Source organism: Ailuropoda melanoleuca, chromosome 7 (assembly GCF_002007445.2).
Source record: "Ailuropoda melanoleuca isolate Jingjing chromosome 7, ASM200744v2, whole genome shotgun sequence".
NCBI classification, from domain to species: domain Eukaryota; kingdom Metazoa; phylum Chordata; class Mammalia; order Carnivora; family Ursidae; genus Ailuropoda; species Ailuropoda melanoleuca.
Window position 1 is genome coordinate 85,230,126 of NC_048224.1, and position 18,031 is coordinate 85,248,156.

At 36.6% G+C, this 18,031-nt stretch overlaps 1 protein-coding gene across 3 annotated transcripts in view; it reads right to left on the minus strand.

The window, feature by feature from the left end:
* LRCH1 (leucine rich repeats and calponin homology domain containing 1) overlaps nucleotides 1–18,031 on the minus strand; it is a 191,069-nt gene that overhangs the window by 87,725 nt on the left and 85,313 nt on the right. For all 3 annotated transcript variants that reach the window (XM_019794939.2, XM_034665182.1, XM_019794940.2), the window contains exon 2: nucleotides 10,839–10,983. In XM_019794939.2, coding sequence (XP_019650498.2) covers nucleotides 10,839–10,983 — 145 coding nt within the window. The remainder of the gene's footprint in view (nucleotides 1–10,838; nucleotides 10,984–18,031) is intronic.

Genomic DNA, 18,031 nt, shown 5'->3' on the forward strand with positions numbered 1-18,031 from the left:
ACTTTGTGCTTTAGTGTTTCCTGGGCCCTTCTGTCTTCTACTTATATTTCATTTTTCCCTTCAATACATACAGTCCATATGAATGACTGGGCCACTGAATATAACATCATGAATGGACATACTTTTTAATCTCATCCTTTTTTAGGCATGAGGTCAGTTCTTAAAGGAATCAGTGGGTGATAAAAATTCTTCTAAATTAGTGTTTACAAACTGATGTTCTGGAAGGCACCAGTCTGGGAGATGCTAATAGGCAGGCCTCAAAAAAAAAGGGGGAAGGGTTCTGTGTTGCTTGGACACACACGGTACAGATTAGTACAATACATGGTTTTGGTTTTTTTGTGGGTTTTTTTTTTTTTAAGTATACCTATATCCAACAGAACATTTTTCCATAGAATATCCTCTGGGAAAACAATGTTCTACTTATTCCTTAATTGATCCAATGGCATCACTGAGGTTAGAAATAAACAATTTTTTTTCTCCTATGGAGTCTGTCAGGTAAGTTTTCTCCAGATCTATTATTTTCTATCCATGAACAGACGAATTAATCACTGAGTAGAAGGGGTCAATTTTCTTATGTTATTTTCACATTCCTTTCTGCCTTGGCTTGCCAAATGGCGTAACAGAAAAACACTGCCTGATTTCATGAGGTGAAGGTAGATATGCTTAGATTAATAGATAACACAGTTCCACATGATCCAACTCTGACAGCAACCCAAATCTTCCGGTTATTTTCTCACTGTTCAAAGTGATTATCTCATTCCATCTGTCCTGACAGTCCATCTGGTCCAGAGAGTGTAAAGGTGTTCCAAGAAATGGCAAGAGATTAAAAAAAAAAAAAAAGAAAAGAAAAGCCTCACAGAATCAACCGCTAACATCACAATTATACCCTTTGTTGCCTAAACATTCAATCCTTTGAATGCTCCTAGATAAAGAACCACAGAATATGTATTTATTCTTGACTTAACTTATCTACCTGGGAAAAGTGCTATTTAGGATTATCATGCATGCTGAAATTCTTGGCTACATTATTTTACCAAGATTTCCCCTACCTGAGCTCTCAGAGCACAAGCATTCCTTTCAGAAGTAGGATATTTTTAACATCATATTCTACAATTTTCCAGCTATGATAGCATACGTTTTTTTACTTTTGAAAATGAAGCCATGCATTTAGATTTGAATTGGGAAACTGAGAAAAAACAATACTGTGTCTCTTTTCACAAACCAACTCTTATTTATAAAAACTTTTTTATTTGCCCTGTCACTGTAATTGTCACTAACAAGCAAATAAGAACACAAAGAAAACCAAAGTGAAGTCCTGGTTTGGCCCTTACGCCTCCGGACTGCAGTCAAAACCTACTCGCTTTTATAAAGCCCTAATTCCATCTGACCCTCAATTTAAGACACCAGGGAAGAAGGTATGGAGGATGCTGACAAGACAGGAAAGGCAGAAGTCAACAAAGAAAGGACTAAAGATTAAGAAGTCAAATTCTCATAGGTTCCAGTTTCATGGGTCAAAGGCTTCAAGACTTGTTCTCAACTAATTTTATAATAAAATAACTTAACTCCTAGAAATTCAGTACCAAGTGAAAGTTTGTTTTTAGCCAACCAACAAAGTATACCATTATAAGGGTAAGAGAGTGCATCAGATCTCAGTAATGAGCCCAAATACAGAGTTCTTGTGGTACATGCTCCGATCACTGGCAGTCTTTTCAACTGAGCATCCCTCGGTACAACAATTTTTCCTGCTTTCAAAGTATTACTGTACTTCCACTTTCAATATGCTTAAATGCATTCTCATGTTTGAAAACTGCCCCAAATATAAAGAACTGAGAGCTATATAAGATACTAAGAAATGAGGAAGAATGAAAGATTTGAAGTTAACTAATAGGGAGTACCCAATAAGGCAGAAATCATAGAAAAACAGAGGAAGGGGCAATATGAAAGAAGACAATGACTAAAATTTTTCTAGGGTTGATGAAAGACATGAATCCTCAGGCTCAGGAAGCAAAACAAAGTTTATAGCTTTGCTATATCAAAATCAAAGTAATATACACCCATACATATCGTAGCAAAAAATATAGAGCAACAAAGTTAAAAAGAAGGTATGGGGAGAAATCAAAAGGAAAAGCATGGAAAATTCTCCACAAGCCACATTTAGACTAGCAAAGGATTTCTCTATAACAAAACAAAGGTCAGAAAACATACTATCTTAAAATACAATAGAAAAGAACTGTAACTTAAAACTTTACACTAATATAACCTAAAATTTTAGCCAAAGAATTGAACCTTCTTTCAAGAATGAGGGGAAAAGACATTTCAGAAAAATACTGTATTTACCACAAGCATACCATCACTGAATGAACTTCTTAAAAATGCATGTTATAAAGAAGGAAATTGACCCTAAAAAGAGTGAGATGAAAAAGTAGAGAATCTGGTTTAAAAAAAAAAGATATAGAGATAGAGATATAGATATACACACACAAATAAGCATCAATTAACTCAATTCAAGGTAAAAAGCAAGATGGACCTAAAATAAAGAATAAAAATAATATATAAGTTTGTAGAGGGACACTTAAAATGAAAGCTCTCTACGAACATTATTACTTCAAGGAAGATGGAAGAGGTATTTTTTACCTTTAGAACTTTGGGCTTTTGTAAGTCAAATATTCGTGTTACCAATTTATATAGGCAACCTTTCAATTAAAAGTGTAAAGATATAATGACTAACTTCCAAACCAGAGGAAGAAAAAGATTAGAATACATAAAACTTGGAATATTCAATAGAACAAAGGAAAGGTCAGGGGGGGAAAAGGCAATAATAATCTTGATAAAAAAAAACAAAATGAAAAGAAAAATGTAAGTCCACATACATACATACTGAAACTAAGGTTGAAAGGTAAAAAAAATGAAAAGATATGTGCGAGCAAAAGCCACCAAAAGTAAGCTAAGATGTAAGTATTAATTTCATATACAATAGAATATAAGTCAAAAAAAGCATTTTCAGGATAAAGTGAATCACTACACAATGAAGAAACCTGCAGTTTGCAAGAAAGACATTATTTTCAACTTGGGCTCAAAATACTTAGCCTATAACTTGGTCTTAAAATACATACATTAAGAAATGATGGAATTACAGGGAAAAAAGCAAATCAACAATCATCCTATTTTGCTTAAAGTGCATCTCCCAGTAACAGATATATATTAAGCAGACAAAAAATGTCTTACAGTAAAGAAGATGTGAGCCTCCAAATTAAAAAGTTATACTTAATGGATTTCCTGGAACCCACATACAACACTTGGAAGGACATACATTCTTCTCAAGCACACATGGAATATTTACTATGCATAGGCTATTATGTAAATCTCAACCAATGTAAAGAATCAACATCAAATAAAATATTCCCTAAATGCAATACACTAATATTAAAAATCAATTTTAAAAGGCAACTTTAAAAATATATTCTAGCAAACTCATGAGTCAAAGAAGTAATACTGAAAATTAGAAAAGTTTTGAGTGAGCTTAAAAACATGACACATCACAACTTTTAGGAATCAGCTAAAGTGCTACATACAGGGAAATCCACAACCTTAAATGCTCCTATGAGGAAAAAAAAATAGAGATTAATGAATACATATCCCAAACTCCAGAAATTAGAAAAAGCATAAACACATAAGAAAATAGACAGATGGGGGTGCCTGGGTGGCTCAGTGGTTAAGGCTCTGCCTTCGGCTCAGGGCATGATCCCAGGGTCCTGGGATCGAGCCCCACATCAGGCTCCCTGCTCCACTGGGAGCCTGCTTCTTCCTCTCCCACTCCCCCTGCTTGTGTTCCCTCTCTTGCTGGCTGTCTCTCTCTCTCTCTGTCAAATACATAAATAAAATCTTTAAAGAAAAAAGAAAATAGATGGAAATCCGACAGATAAAAATCAGAAACTAATTGAAAAAAAGATAAAAATCTAAAAAAAGTTGGTCACTAAAATTAAAAGCTGATCTAACCAAAAAAATACACAACCAAAACAGACAAACTTTTAAAAAAATGAATAAAGGAAAACACAAATTCACAGCATCAGGAATTAGAAAGGCAAACCAACTATAGATACAGTAGAAATTTTTAAAATTACAAAAGCCCTCCCTTACTTAAACAGCTAGGCTAGTCTCCTAGACAATTCTCTAACAACTGTTCTTAAGATTATGAAACTGTCCCAAAGGGCAAGGAATGCAATCAAGCATTATTAATGTTAGACAAGATAACAAAAGTGAAAATGCCAGGCAAACTAGAAATGTCATAAAAATAAATTCCACTAATTTCTGTCATTCTTATTTATGAACTGGTGTGGCTGGGGAATAAATCACATTCCTGTCTCCTATCTAAAGTAAAGGGCTGTTGAAGGACCCAAATATGATGGTGTACCAGCTAAATCCTATTTGGCTATTAAGAGGTGATGATGATGACGACGGTGATGAAGAGTATTCCAAAAATCCACACCCTCATCATTGTGTATACCCTCCTTTTCTCTTTTCCTCTTCTTGATGACAGGACTTGTTATAAGACTTGGCAAACTACAGTGTTCTTAGGGTAAATAGAATAAGTTGATTATTGATGAAATGACAATGTTTCAAAGGGTCTTTATCTGTCTAGTTAGAAAAACAAATGTAATTTGCATCTTGTCCATTTGGGCTTGCAGAAAAAACTCTGAGAATTACTATAAACAAAACATCTATATAATTAGGAGTAGGTATTTACCCCATTTTTGGAGGGAAAATCTGCAGCACAAAGATCTTAAGAACTCCATTAAGATGAGAAGCAGAACTGAAAAAAAACAACACATTCTGACAGTGCTCTAGCCATCAAAGCCATAATGTCCCTTTTGTGTCTCTCTGTTCCTCTGTTTAATACAAACACTGATCTAAAACAACGTCTGTGATCAGGTGACATGTATAATGGAAAAATCCTCTTTGGAAGTCTTGCCAAGTATGAATTATACTAAAAGGAATGGAATCTGGTAAGAAATATCCTACTATTAGCTCATTCACACTCAATAAAACCCATTAGGTAGGTACCAATGCCAATGTACATAATTTTATAGGCATTGCAAGTTATAAATAGATTGCAATTTTTAGGGACCACTGTCTCTAGGCTCTGCCTTGAAAATGAATGCCCAGTGAGCACACTAGAAAAGACAAGGCTTAACCCATACACTGCTGCTTGTGCAACTAATGACCCAGGGGTCACTTCCAACTATAGCATTCTACAAAAAACATTTGCAAATTTTAAGATTATGTTTCCAAATTCCAACACAGTTCATTGTGTTTTGGTATCTTCCTGCTGATCATAAAACACAGCCTAGTTACCAAAGGCCAGTTCCAAAATATCTCACTTTCCCTCTGAAAATAAAATAAGATCTTCATAAAAGGATTTGGGATAGAAGTTTGTCTTGAACAAAACTCCTCCCCTTTTCCAGTGTAGGAAGACACCATCTCTTTTCTCACTTTCTAGAAATAATAAATGCTATCTTACAACTGAAGCTTTCTTCAGAGATGTCAGTGCAAGAAGAGGTGCATTTCTTAGGGATAAAATTAAAATTCTTAAGAACAAAGAAAATTAATTTTTAGTTCACAAATATATGTAAAATCCATGCTTTCCGAGGCAACCCTCGTAGGCAAGACGCTCTTCCTGATCCTTCAAATAGGGAGACATTCTTAGGATTAAAGATTATTTCTCAGAATGACCTCCCCCCAAGGAATGTGGGGATACAGGTTACATGGCCATCAGGAAGCTGGCTCTTTCTACACATTGTTTAGGAGCCAAAAAGGATGCCAGGCTTCAGAAAAAGCATCCAAACCAGATTCCTTTTATGGTGTGATAACATTTTGTTCAATAGGCTGCCCTTTTCTTTACAGGCAATGCCTCAGAAACGACGCCTAAATGTACCAGTAGAGATAGGAGCTGCTTCTTTTTTTTAAGATTTTATTTATTTATGAGAGAGAGAGAGTGCAGGGAGAGTGCAGGGAGAGGAGCAGAGGGAGAGGGACAAGCAGACTCAGTGCTGAGCGCAGAGCCCAACACGGAGCTCTATCTCAAGACCCTGAGACCATGACCTGAGGTGAAACCAAGAGTCAGATGCTTCACCGACTGAGCCACCCAGGCACCCTAGGGGTGTCTAATGAAGAAGCCAGCTCCCGTTTTCTGTGTTTCACCCTCAGAAAATAAAACCGCTCAACAAGAGTTCTGGAAGCAGTATGATCAAATGCTGTAAAGAACTCTCATTTTTTTGCAGCTTCGACTCCTGAACCTCTCTGAGACATAACTTTTAAAAGCTGAAGTCCCTATTCTTAGATTCATAGCACCTCTACGGTTCCAGCCAAGAGTTCTGTTGCTTTGGGTTGTTCTATTTTGTAAGGTACATTTTCTTCATGGGTCTCATCAACAACAACCTCTCCAGCACCTTAAAATAGATTTTAAACTTTGTAAGGCTTTCCTGTGGAGCTCAGGTTCAAAGTGTGTGTTCCTATATAGGAACAGGTCTTGCTTAATCATTTTTATTGTTCTTGGCCACATTTCTGGGATTAAGACACTTTATAACAGGAAGAAACACAGTGGCACCTACACTAAACGAGCGTGACCTTTCGTTGTGAGTACCAAGAAGCAAAGATTAAAAGCCCAGAGCCTTCAAACACAGGCTACATAAACAGCAATAAATTAATGTTTTCCACGGATCTGACATTTCTAGCATGTGGGAAAATGCTGAAGTGTTTTTCACTGTGTTTCACAGCGAAGAGTTTTATTCTGCATGTGCTAATCAGACCCATCTCTTGTCCAAGACAGGAATGGGGCTTCTGGCACTACACAGCCATTTGACATTTAAAGATAAAGTCTCTGAGAGATCGCATCAGCCGCCAAGCTGTGCAGGCAGTGGCATATCACCACCACCGCCGCCGCCATCATCTTCATTGTCATCGTCACCACCGTGACCATCACATACTTACGGCCGTTTACTCCGCTGGAATAGCCAATATATCTCAGAGGGTGTGATCAATTTGGAATGTTTGCCACCAACTCAGTGCAGCTTCATATGGCAACTCTCCTACTTTGAAACATACAAAACTAGTGATTTCCACATGTGAACTATTAAAAAAGAGAAAAGACTAAAAATACTGTGAGGCCATGTTTAATTTTAAGTATAGAAACATGAAATCTGTGAACATTTGAAAAGCAGCTTCTCTGCGCTACCTTATCTCACAGCTCTTGATTCATAGTTAATAGAAGTAAGAGGAAAAATCCCTAAGTACCACAGAAGAGAAAGTATCTCCAGGTACTTATTTATAAAACCTGATGAACTTGCCTATTTGTTAAAGCTGTTTCAGAACATGCTATGGTTAATACAGTCTATCTTAAGTGCATGCTTGAAAGCAATTTACTTTTTCTTTAATTTTTTGAAACTCATAAAGATTTCCCCCCCGATACATCTAAATTGGTGATAATGTCATGACTTGATTATATATTTCTGTCTAGAACATAAGCTCCTTTCCTTGGCAGAATACCTCATTTATCACAGAAAAAAAAAAAAAAACTGCGCTGAAGACAACTCGGTAGTTCTATGAGGCAGTATGTCTGCAGTCCTGAGTCCCTTGATTCCGTTTCAAGCAAACGGATTGGCAGCCTCTCCTCCACAGGCTAAAGTTAACTGGAGCCCAACATGCCCCTACACCATACCCAAGAAGAAATATATTTTATTTCGCTGACTTAATTTTCATGACAGGCACAAAAGACCTGAAAAGGCCATAACACCCGATCCTGGATATCAAGGAGGGGACATATATCATGATCACACACAAGCACAATATTCTCAATGTCCCTCTGGTCACCAGCTTAAGGGTGGCTAGGAGTGGGGTAGGAGTTTGAGGACAGGAAGAACTCACACAGACACCACTACCATGCAGATGATATCACTCAGCATGTTACAAGAGTTAACAATTTCATTAGAGGCCATTGGCATTTTCCAGACATTATTACATATCTGCAAATAAACAGATGTGACAGTCATCTACTATTTTACAAGCTACAATAAATCCTTTAGGCAAATATAACATTCCACTTCAAATCACTACCAGAGAAATAACTCAATTCCAGGAGTCCAATTCTCAGAAGACATGTTCCCACCAAACCCATAAATCAGGAGTTAAAGGCTTTAAAATTGAACAAGGTGACCATCCTCCTGGTTACTTTAAAGCTTGCCATATGTTATTATTTTATGCTACACATTTATACTTACGAAATAAACTTAAAAGAGGTATCAAAAATAATCGTGTGTGTGTGTGTATACAGTACCTGTCTTTCAAAGAGTTTAGAGGCTGTACCTAAGTTTTTTTTCTCTTTCTTTCTTTTTCTTTCTTTCTTTCTTTCTTTCTTTCTTTCTTTCTTTCTTAGGGAGAGAGACAGCATGCATGAGCGGTGAGGGGGGGCAGAGGGAGAGGAGGATAGAGAATCTTTTTTTTTTTATAATTTTTATTTTGTTATATTAGTCACCATACAGTACATCCCCAGTTTTTGATGCAATGTGGGGAGAGAGAATCTTAAGCAGGCTCCACGCCTAGCACAGAGCCCTTGGCGGGGTTCGATCTCATAACCTTGAGATCATGACCTGAACCAAAATCAAGATTTGGACGTTTAACCAAATGAGCTACCCAGGTACCCCAAGGACATATATGCATTTTTCATATACCCTGATATAACACCTCTGAAAAGTAAGAGACATGCTTTTTCTTTATTATCTCCATGTAGTTAACAATTCCTTTGAAGAGTCAGGATTCAACACTATAGAGTATGTCTTAAAGCACAGTAATATTAAAGTTGAGATGTGAGCAAAGAAAAACACAAAATAAAAGTGAACTATATAAAGGGAAGAAAAGATAGAGGCAAACAAGGAATTAAACAGAAAACAACGCTTAAAGAGCTGGGTGTTCAGTAATCCCTTTTTCTCTTTCTTTTTCCTATGAACTAGGAATTCACCACAAAACTGTTTACAATATACCCACATGGTTCCTCATCAGCTTCGTCAGTCTCAACGATTCTCATCGTTCTTGCCTTCAAGGATCCTGAGACCCACACTTCAATATATCCTTTCTGCCATCTGAAGATAGCAATATTATTCTTCTCTCAACTAAGCCCAACATGAAAATCATCGCACCAAACCAACTGTATTAGTGCTTTTAAAACATAATATAAATGTTAAGATTAGATTATCTCACATTTGTAGGATTTTATACTTCGTATCATCCCAGAAGAGATATGTCATCTATATCCAGAAGTTTCTCATTGTGTATGGACTTAGCATAACAGTACAAAGTTAAATCCTCTTATGTGTTGCATAGAGGACTACTGGAGGTGAAAAAGTCACAGCAGGACAGACCTAGGTCAGTAAACACACCAACTGCATATGCTCTTGGGATATTTCCTCTCTGCAGGTTGGAATTAGAGGGCTGATGTTTCAGGGAAATAGTGAACCAAATCCTACAGACACCACCTCATTGACGCCATCAGGCATTCCCAAGGTAATGAACATTCTGCTGTTGCAGAAATAATTTAGACTTATTCAAGGAAACTCAAAATGGTCAGAGGAACTAGAAACCTGGAGAAGTAAAAGTTAGCGATACAAGCCGCTAGATTATGCTAATACTAACTTACATGTTATTCACCAAGAAGAACTGAAGGCCACTTAAAAACACGACTAGGATTTTATTTTTTACTCCCAAGGAGGATATACACACCTAATGAAATGCAGTGGAAACCCATTTTTGACTGCAAAGAAAGCAAGAGAAGACCACAACTCTCAGTGGCCAACTAAAAACAAACCAACCAACAACAAAATAACTGACATTATTATCTATCATAAGTTAATGAGCCGGTTCACTGGGAATTCTGCACTTTCAAGTCTGGCATGATTGTGACACTGCACAAGCCTTGCTAATCAAGTGCTGCTCTTTACACACCAAGATAATGCCAGTGACGTGAGTAGAGGCTTTGCTCCAACTGGAACTTGGGATCCTTGCTTTCATCGTAGAGACAGATTTGGTATAACAGTTCCTCTCTCTCTCCTGACATCCTGTGCGAGTCAAAGATTTAGGAGACAAGGAACCAAAATCTGGCCAGAGCAGCTGAGAGTCACAGCACAAAGTCTAAAACCTAAGCCTTGTAGTAGCTGATTTTCTTAACTTCAGGACTCCTCGGCGGCATTAATATGTTACACTGTGCTGTGCATAAATAGGGAATCAATACAGACCACTGACCTGTCCTCAGCACATGCTGACCTAACTGAATGGGGTTACAAAGACAGCAAACTTCCTATCTTGCTGGAGTTGCTCAGTGCTCTTGACTTTTCTCAGATGGCCTAAAGGGAACAGTCTTGGACAATACTAAGTAGCAAATCCAATGGTAAAAAACTCCCAAAGACCAGCAAGGCCCCAATTTGTCACAACCCCCAAATTCTTTTTTCACTTCCTTTAGCCCTCCTCTTCCAAAAACCACATCAATACATGAAGACAATAAGCCAAGCACCAGAGACAAAAAGTATAAATGATGCCATATAAATTATTGTTAAAAAAATCACTAAACCAAAATACCTTGTCATATTGACATTCAGAGAAGTCTAGCAACAAAAACAATATTAACGGCACTACAAATTTATTATGAAAGGTAGTTTCTAAATAATCTTGTGTTATTTACGTCAAAGGGTGATCAGAAATTGCAAAGAGAAAAAAAAAACCTGATAGAAATGAAAGCACAATTATTTGGGGGTTTTTCCACTGAATTTGATTACAATCCTTATAAGTCAACCTACCTCAAGTTTAAGTAAGTCAGCATCTGCAGATTAATGATGGCCTCAGGAATGACTCTGATGCAATTATGATACAGATTAAGAATTTCCAGTGATACAAAATGGCACAACTCCATTGGGACTTCGACCAGTCTGTTTTTAGATAAATCTGTGAGGAAAGGAAAGAATATTTTGTCAATAAATCTTCAACATAATCCAGTACAATTATCAGCTATCAACGCTTTTTTTTCTTAACATGTTTTAAAATAAGTATAATCTAAATTTAGATCAGCATTTTCATTTTTTGTAGCTCTATTACTCCAGGGTTGATTTCCTTTTCCTGGAATATTACCCAGTTCATATGGAAAAGCAAAAATACTGCTAAAACAGTTTTAGCTCTATATTAATTTGTAAATACAGGCCAGATAAAAGAGTAACCGAATCAATATTTACTTTCCATTCTATCTGAAAATTATTTCAAAGTCATTCACCCCTAGGCAAGTATGAAAACTGTATCCTTCAATCTGTCTGAATATAGATCTTTACCATAATATTTATTTAATTCCGTTTTGCATTCATAACATATATTGTCTCTTGGAATATTATATCCTCTGCAAACATGTTACACACATAGTAGATACTAAACAAATATTTCATTCACTGGAATGACTGGAAAGCTACAATGTACAAGACCAAGATAAATCAACTGTGTCTCTCTTAAGGACAGGCAGTGTGTCTGCCACATGACCAGCAATAAAACTGGGCTCTCTCCCCCAAGCGTACCAAAGACCATAACAATGGTGCTCTGCAGAGCAGTATAAACACACATCGTGGTTTACAATATGAGAACTACTACTCTCGAAAACAATAACTCAACATTACTGATCATCTCACCAGGAAGGACTCAATCAGTATGACTTCAGGATGTTTATTAAATATCATGTCATATAAATCACACTCCATTAAAAAAAAAAAGAAAATTTAAATAGATCAATACTATAATGAAATAGAAGTCAAAGAGCTATCCTGACTACCCTTCTGAGAATATACATAAATAAACCAAGACAGGCCTAGATAGCTTCAGAGGTGAATTCTAAGCAGGTTTAAAGGGACAGTTATGATAATATTTAAACTATTCCACACAAGGTAAAAGAAGGAAAGTTTCTAGATACTTATTTAAACCGTAAGGTATAATATTGATACCAACACCTAACAAAGAAAATACACAAAAAAGAAACTACTTATGAATCTCCCTTCTACATAAATATTTATGTAAATCTAAATCCTAAATTTAAAAAGTAGCAAACAGAATTGAGCAGTACATAAAACGGTTTACATGCTATGAGTAAGTGGGACTTATGCTAGGAATATATGGATTTTGTATTATTTAAACAATTCACCGTAAAACTAGAGTAAAAGCAAAACAGCACATGATCACCTCTATAGATACTTAAAAGGTATTGATAAAATACTGTATTTATTCTTTTTCAAAAACTACTTTATGGAAGTATATCTTATATATCATAAAATTGACCTATTTTAAGTGTACAATTAAGTGATGTCTAGCAACTTTACCAAGTGGTACAACATCACCATAAATCAGAACATTATTTTAGAATATTTATATTCATTCTTAATGTAATTGCTCAATAAAAGAATAGTTGGCTATTTCCTTACATAATTACACACACACGAGTGAGAGAGAAATTTTTTATTTATTTCTAAATCTCAAATGACTAGAAATATTACCAATAGAGTCAAGACAAGACATCACTACCACTATTATTACTTATTATTGTTCAGGAGTTACTATCCAATGACATGGGTAAAGAAAGAAAAGAAGAACCAAAATTGGAAACAAAAAGAATTATCATTGTTCACAAATAATATGGTCATTTTCCCAGAAAACACAAAAATATCAACAGAAAAACTATTTCAAAAAAGGTACACGGTAGAAAATGTTGAAAAATAGCCTTCACACACACACACACACTAGCAAAACAATACAACAAAGGAAACCTAATTTATTATACTAACAAAAGTAAAACATCTAGAAAATCTTAAGAAATAGGCAGTTTCTATGAAGAAAACTCTGAAATGCTACTAAGCAATAAAAAAGAAAAGTTACGATTGAAAAGATATTCCACGATTGTATATAAGAAGGACCACATCAAAAAAGTGTCAATTCTCCCTAAGCTGTATGTGTATAATGGAATGAACGCCCAAGTCAAAAAATATAGTTCTAAGACATATATTTTTTAATTTGCTGAGGTTACAAGTTGACTTTAAAGTTCATACTGTAGAATAACGCAAAAATAGCAAGGTATCTCTCAAAACAAAAGGTGCTCTGAGGGGCACCAGCTCTCTGAGACATTAACAGACACATCATAAGGCAGTATGATGGGCAGGTGGGAAGGTCAGTGGAACAGATTACAAAGGGGTCAAAGATACATATAGAAATCAAGTGTGCAGTAAAGGTGGCATTTCAAGTCAATAGGGAAAAGAGGTAAGGTCAGTAAACAGTTCCGGAAAACTGGATAGCCATCTGAAACAAAGAATAACCTACTTCAGCCCTTTTATCTCAATAAATTCTAGATGAATTAAATGATTAACTTTATTTTTTTAAGATTTTATTTATTTATCTTGAGAGAGAGCACAGGAGCGGAGCAGGGGAGGAGGAGAGGGAGAAGCAGACTTCCTGCTGAGCAGGGAGCCTGACCTGGGGCTCTATCACAGGCCTCTATCCCAGGACAGATTCCCAGGACACTGGGATCACGACCTGAGCTGAAGGCAGATGCTTAACCGCCTGTGCCACCAGGTGCCCGTAAATGATTAACTTTAAAAAAGTGAAGCCATAACAGCACTGGGACAACACGTGGGAAGTTTGTTTTTATAATCTTAGAATGGAAAATATTTCCTATGAATGTCATAATGCAAGATTGATAAATTCAACGCGATAAAACAAAATTTATAGCATTCTAAAACAAACAAAACTCCACCAAAAACATACATGACAATCAAGGAATGGGGGGCAGGTGGGAAGTCCTATAATTCATAAACCCAATAGGCTAATTTTTTATATACAGAGCATCTACAGTCAGTGATAATGTCTGAAACCCAGAAAAAAAAAAAAAGACAGAAGGAAGGAAGGAAGGTGGGAGGGAATGGAGGAAGGGAGGGAGGAAGGAAGAAAAAAGAACAGATGGCTCACAGAAAAGGAAATACAAATGGCTCTTAAGCATATGAAAAAATGATCAACCTCACTCACATTAGAGCAAAGCAAGTCACAGTGACATGGGATAATATTTTTCACCCATTAAACTAGTAAGTATCAAAAAATTTGATGAACACAGTATAATGCTGAGGACATGGTGATGTAAATGAAGAACATACTAGCAATATCAATCAAAATTACAAATGTATATTACTTCACTCGACCTAGAAATCTTTCTCATCTACAGATAAACTCGTGTGCAAATGACATATTTTTTTAACGTGGTTTGAAAGAGCGAAAGATAGAGAGCAAGTTAAATATCGGTGGAGGTCTGGTTATATATTAACACGTTATTAATAAATATAAATATAACGAAAATTAAATCGATAAACAAATATTAGCATAATACTACTATTTCATGTGGTGGAATGTAATATTAAACACTGTACTCCACCATGCAGCGCGAGTTCTCTGCAGTCATTAAGATGAATGAAGCAGCTTTACATGTGCTGATCTCGTATGATCTCCCAGACATATTATAAATTTTTGTAAAAGCCTGGCATAGAACAGTGTATATAGTATTTGTGTTTTTAAATGAATATTTACATAGTTGTAAATAGATATATAAGTATAAATAGATTATCTCTGGAAGCTGCAAAAGAAACTGGTAGAAGTAGTTGTTTCTGAGGGAAGGGTTTCTTGCAGAGAGGACAGGCGTCAGGAGGGAGATCCCCCACCATACACCCTGCTGTACCTTTAGAAGTGTGAATGCATTGCTTATTTGATTTTGCATCAAAATATCCAAGAAATGGGTTCAATATATATATGTACAAGTGTTATCTATATTGTATATAAACACATATGTGTACATATATGCACAGATACACACACACATATATATACACACACACATATCCTCTACATACAGAATTTCGTTTCATTTTAAAAGAGAGTTAAGAAGCCCGAGCAAACTGTGAAGTCCCATGCTCTTTAATTAAGGGAAATACAGAGGCAACCTTCTTTTCATGAATGCTTAGGATCTCAACAGAAAAAAATTCCACAAGTCTCTTGCATTCTTTCTTCCTGAAACTCTTTACTAGACATGGCAATCCTCCTGGGCTACAATGCTGGAAATCTGCCCAGAAAACTTTTATGTGCTGCTTCCTTCAGGCTCAACTCAAAGAAAAATTCTACTGAAGTTTCACTGTACATTCATAATGTTACCTTTCCAGAGAACTGCTAGAATAATACCATCAAGTTGAATGTTTTGATAACTACTTTAAATAATAATGTTTTTATTAGTTTCAGTGTCACTAATGCTTTTTAAAAAAAACATAAGGATATAGGGTTGTTGTTGTTGTTTTTTTAGAAATGCTGTCATATAACTACAAACTTTTTAAAAGATCATGGGATATCAAATCAATAATAGAAACAGCTCCGATCAGAGAGCAGACCAGTTCTAAATCTACAACCACCTGAGATGTTTGGGAAAGTTAATTTCCCAGGTCTCTATTTCTGAATAGGTAAAATTAGAGTACATGCAACTGGATGAATGCTAACACTCTTTTCAGATCTAAGATTTCTATGAATAAAAAGTATTCAGAATTCAAGTATTTTCTGTCAAAAGTATTCAGAATCCAAGTGATTTTGTTTCCTCATGATAATCAATAGCAGCAGTTGAATACCACAAAAAGTTATAAAGTACAAACCCACATATAATAAATACTAGCACATATTTTTAACAAATTATTCCTTTCATTATGAAATCTATATTCTTATCAGATAACCTAATTTTTAAAAGTGCTCTGTTTTCAAACTTGGGGACAGTGATGCAAGGGTAGGAGAAATAAATTAGATAATAGCTTATAAATTAGGCTAATATTTAATTCTGGGCTAAACACTAACAGCATCATTACTAACAGTTGGCTTTAAAATGCTAGAATAATGTTCTAATTGATGTATGTGTCTGTTCTCTTCTTTACTACTCACAATACAGATGTTTTATGTTCTCACCCCTTTCTAGGGTCTCCCTCCGCAATCTCCAGATTAGAGGGGGAGCTTTCGCACTTTTCCTTCTCTGTAATTTCCCCCCTGACAGTCTAACTTTGCACCCAAGAAGCAGGAGCTGCCGGAAGGGCTGCTTAGCGCTTCAAAAGACATGGTGTTAGTCCTGCCTGCTGAGAGAAGAGGAAGCATACACGGTAACCTAAATTGCCCTCATTGTAAACTGTATTTCATATCTCCCCTTTAATCCTTGTTTGTTTGTTTTAATTTAGAGAGAGAGAAAGAGGAAGACAGTGGGGGGAGGGGAAGAACAGTGGGAGGGGGGAGAGACAGAATCCCAAGCAGGCTTCATGGTCCACTTGGAGCCTGACACGGGGTTCCATCTCACGACCCAAGCTGAAATCTAGAGCTGGGGATGCTTAACCAACGGAGCCACCCAGGTGTCCCTTTAATCCTTGCTTTTAACTGCATTATTTTCTATGTATTTTTTCAGGAATCCTTTTTCTGAAAGGACTCAGGCTATTCACTATAAACGAAGTTACAAGGTGTAAGCAAAGGGCATCCGCCAAGCCTGAGCCTACATTGCTAGCCGCATGAACAGAAACTCCATGTCCGACTGTGGGTGAGAATTTACCCATGCAGTGTGCTTCCTACCATCCTGCATTCGTGTTCCAGCTTCCACATGAAAAGGGAAGAAATTTATTACAAAATCTGCACACAGCTCAAACCCTTTCAATGCCTAAATAAAATAAAAACAGTTGCCTAAGCCAGCATTGTTCAAGTTAAAATAAACCTGAAAAGCAGGCCAAAAAAAAAACAAAAAAAAAAAACAAAAAGCTCTCCTTTCTTATTTAAGTTCATTACCCATATGATAAATTATTGACTTATTTATCAACATACACTCAGGACATGGCTTCTGGAGAAATGAAAAGCACATAGGCTTACTTTTAAGGAGTTCATCATTTGAAAAGTGAGATGAAGCAAACCTAGAATAGACTATAAGGTCAGACGTTCTACTTGTGCTGAAAGGGAAAAGGTACATGTAAAGAGTGAAAGGCCAGGTGGGTAAACCACATTACCACCCGTTAGGCACGTCCACTGTGCCACACACTGTACCTGGAGTTTTGCATCTGATACCTCATTTAAACCACCCCAAGGAGCTCTACTCCCACCATCTGAAGAAACGAGGCTCAGAGAGCCCAAGTGGCCTGCCCAGAGCCACGGAGATAAGCAGTTATACTCACACCTAAGGATGTCTAACTCTAGGGCCTGACTGAGTTCCCTGCGTGAGACCACTCTTTCTTCATGGAACAATGCCAGCAAGACCATGATGTGTCCCTCAGCGAGATTATTAGGAAGATATGGCAATTAATCTTCACTGCATTTGTATTTGTCCAAAGTGCAATCAAAAGAAAAGCAGCGTGTTCTATGCACAGACCCAGAGGGGAAGACAGTTATAAACATGATGTTCAAAAAAATAAAGTACTGAAAACAATATGTGAGCTAATGGGCTAAATTCTGAAAACAGCTACAGGAAACTTGGTAAGTAGAAATCCTGGCCTCACCTGTTAATTACACTAACCCCACGTAAGCACTCTGTTCACTGAAGAGGTTAGAACGGGTCTTCAAAGACATGACTTACTTCTCCTCTGTGTCTCTGGGTATCATTGAATTCTCAATGAACTTTATTATTGGAAGAAAGAAAAAGGGGGCAAAAACCAGGTACATGTGCTTTCCTGTGCCCTCCTCAGGCTAATGCAGAAATCACCTTGTATCTTTGAGCATCCAAAAGCACCACAGGAAATGTGTCCAGAAGGGCTGAAGTCAGTCTGGATTACGATGTTTTGACTTTGATGACGCAGAGCAGGTAATCCAATTATAAATACTGGGGGATGAAGGGGGGAATGACACACAAGTTTGTTCAAAGTCTTTCCTGTTAGTGGAAAACAAAGAAATAAAACAAGGTCTGATCCTTCTTGAAGGAGGAGGAGGAGGAGAG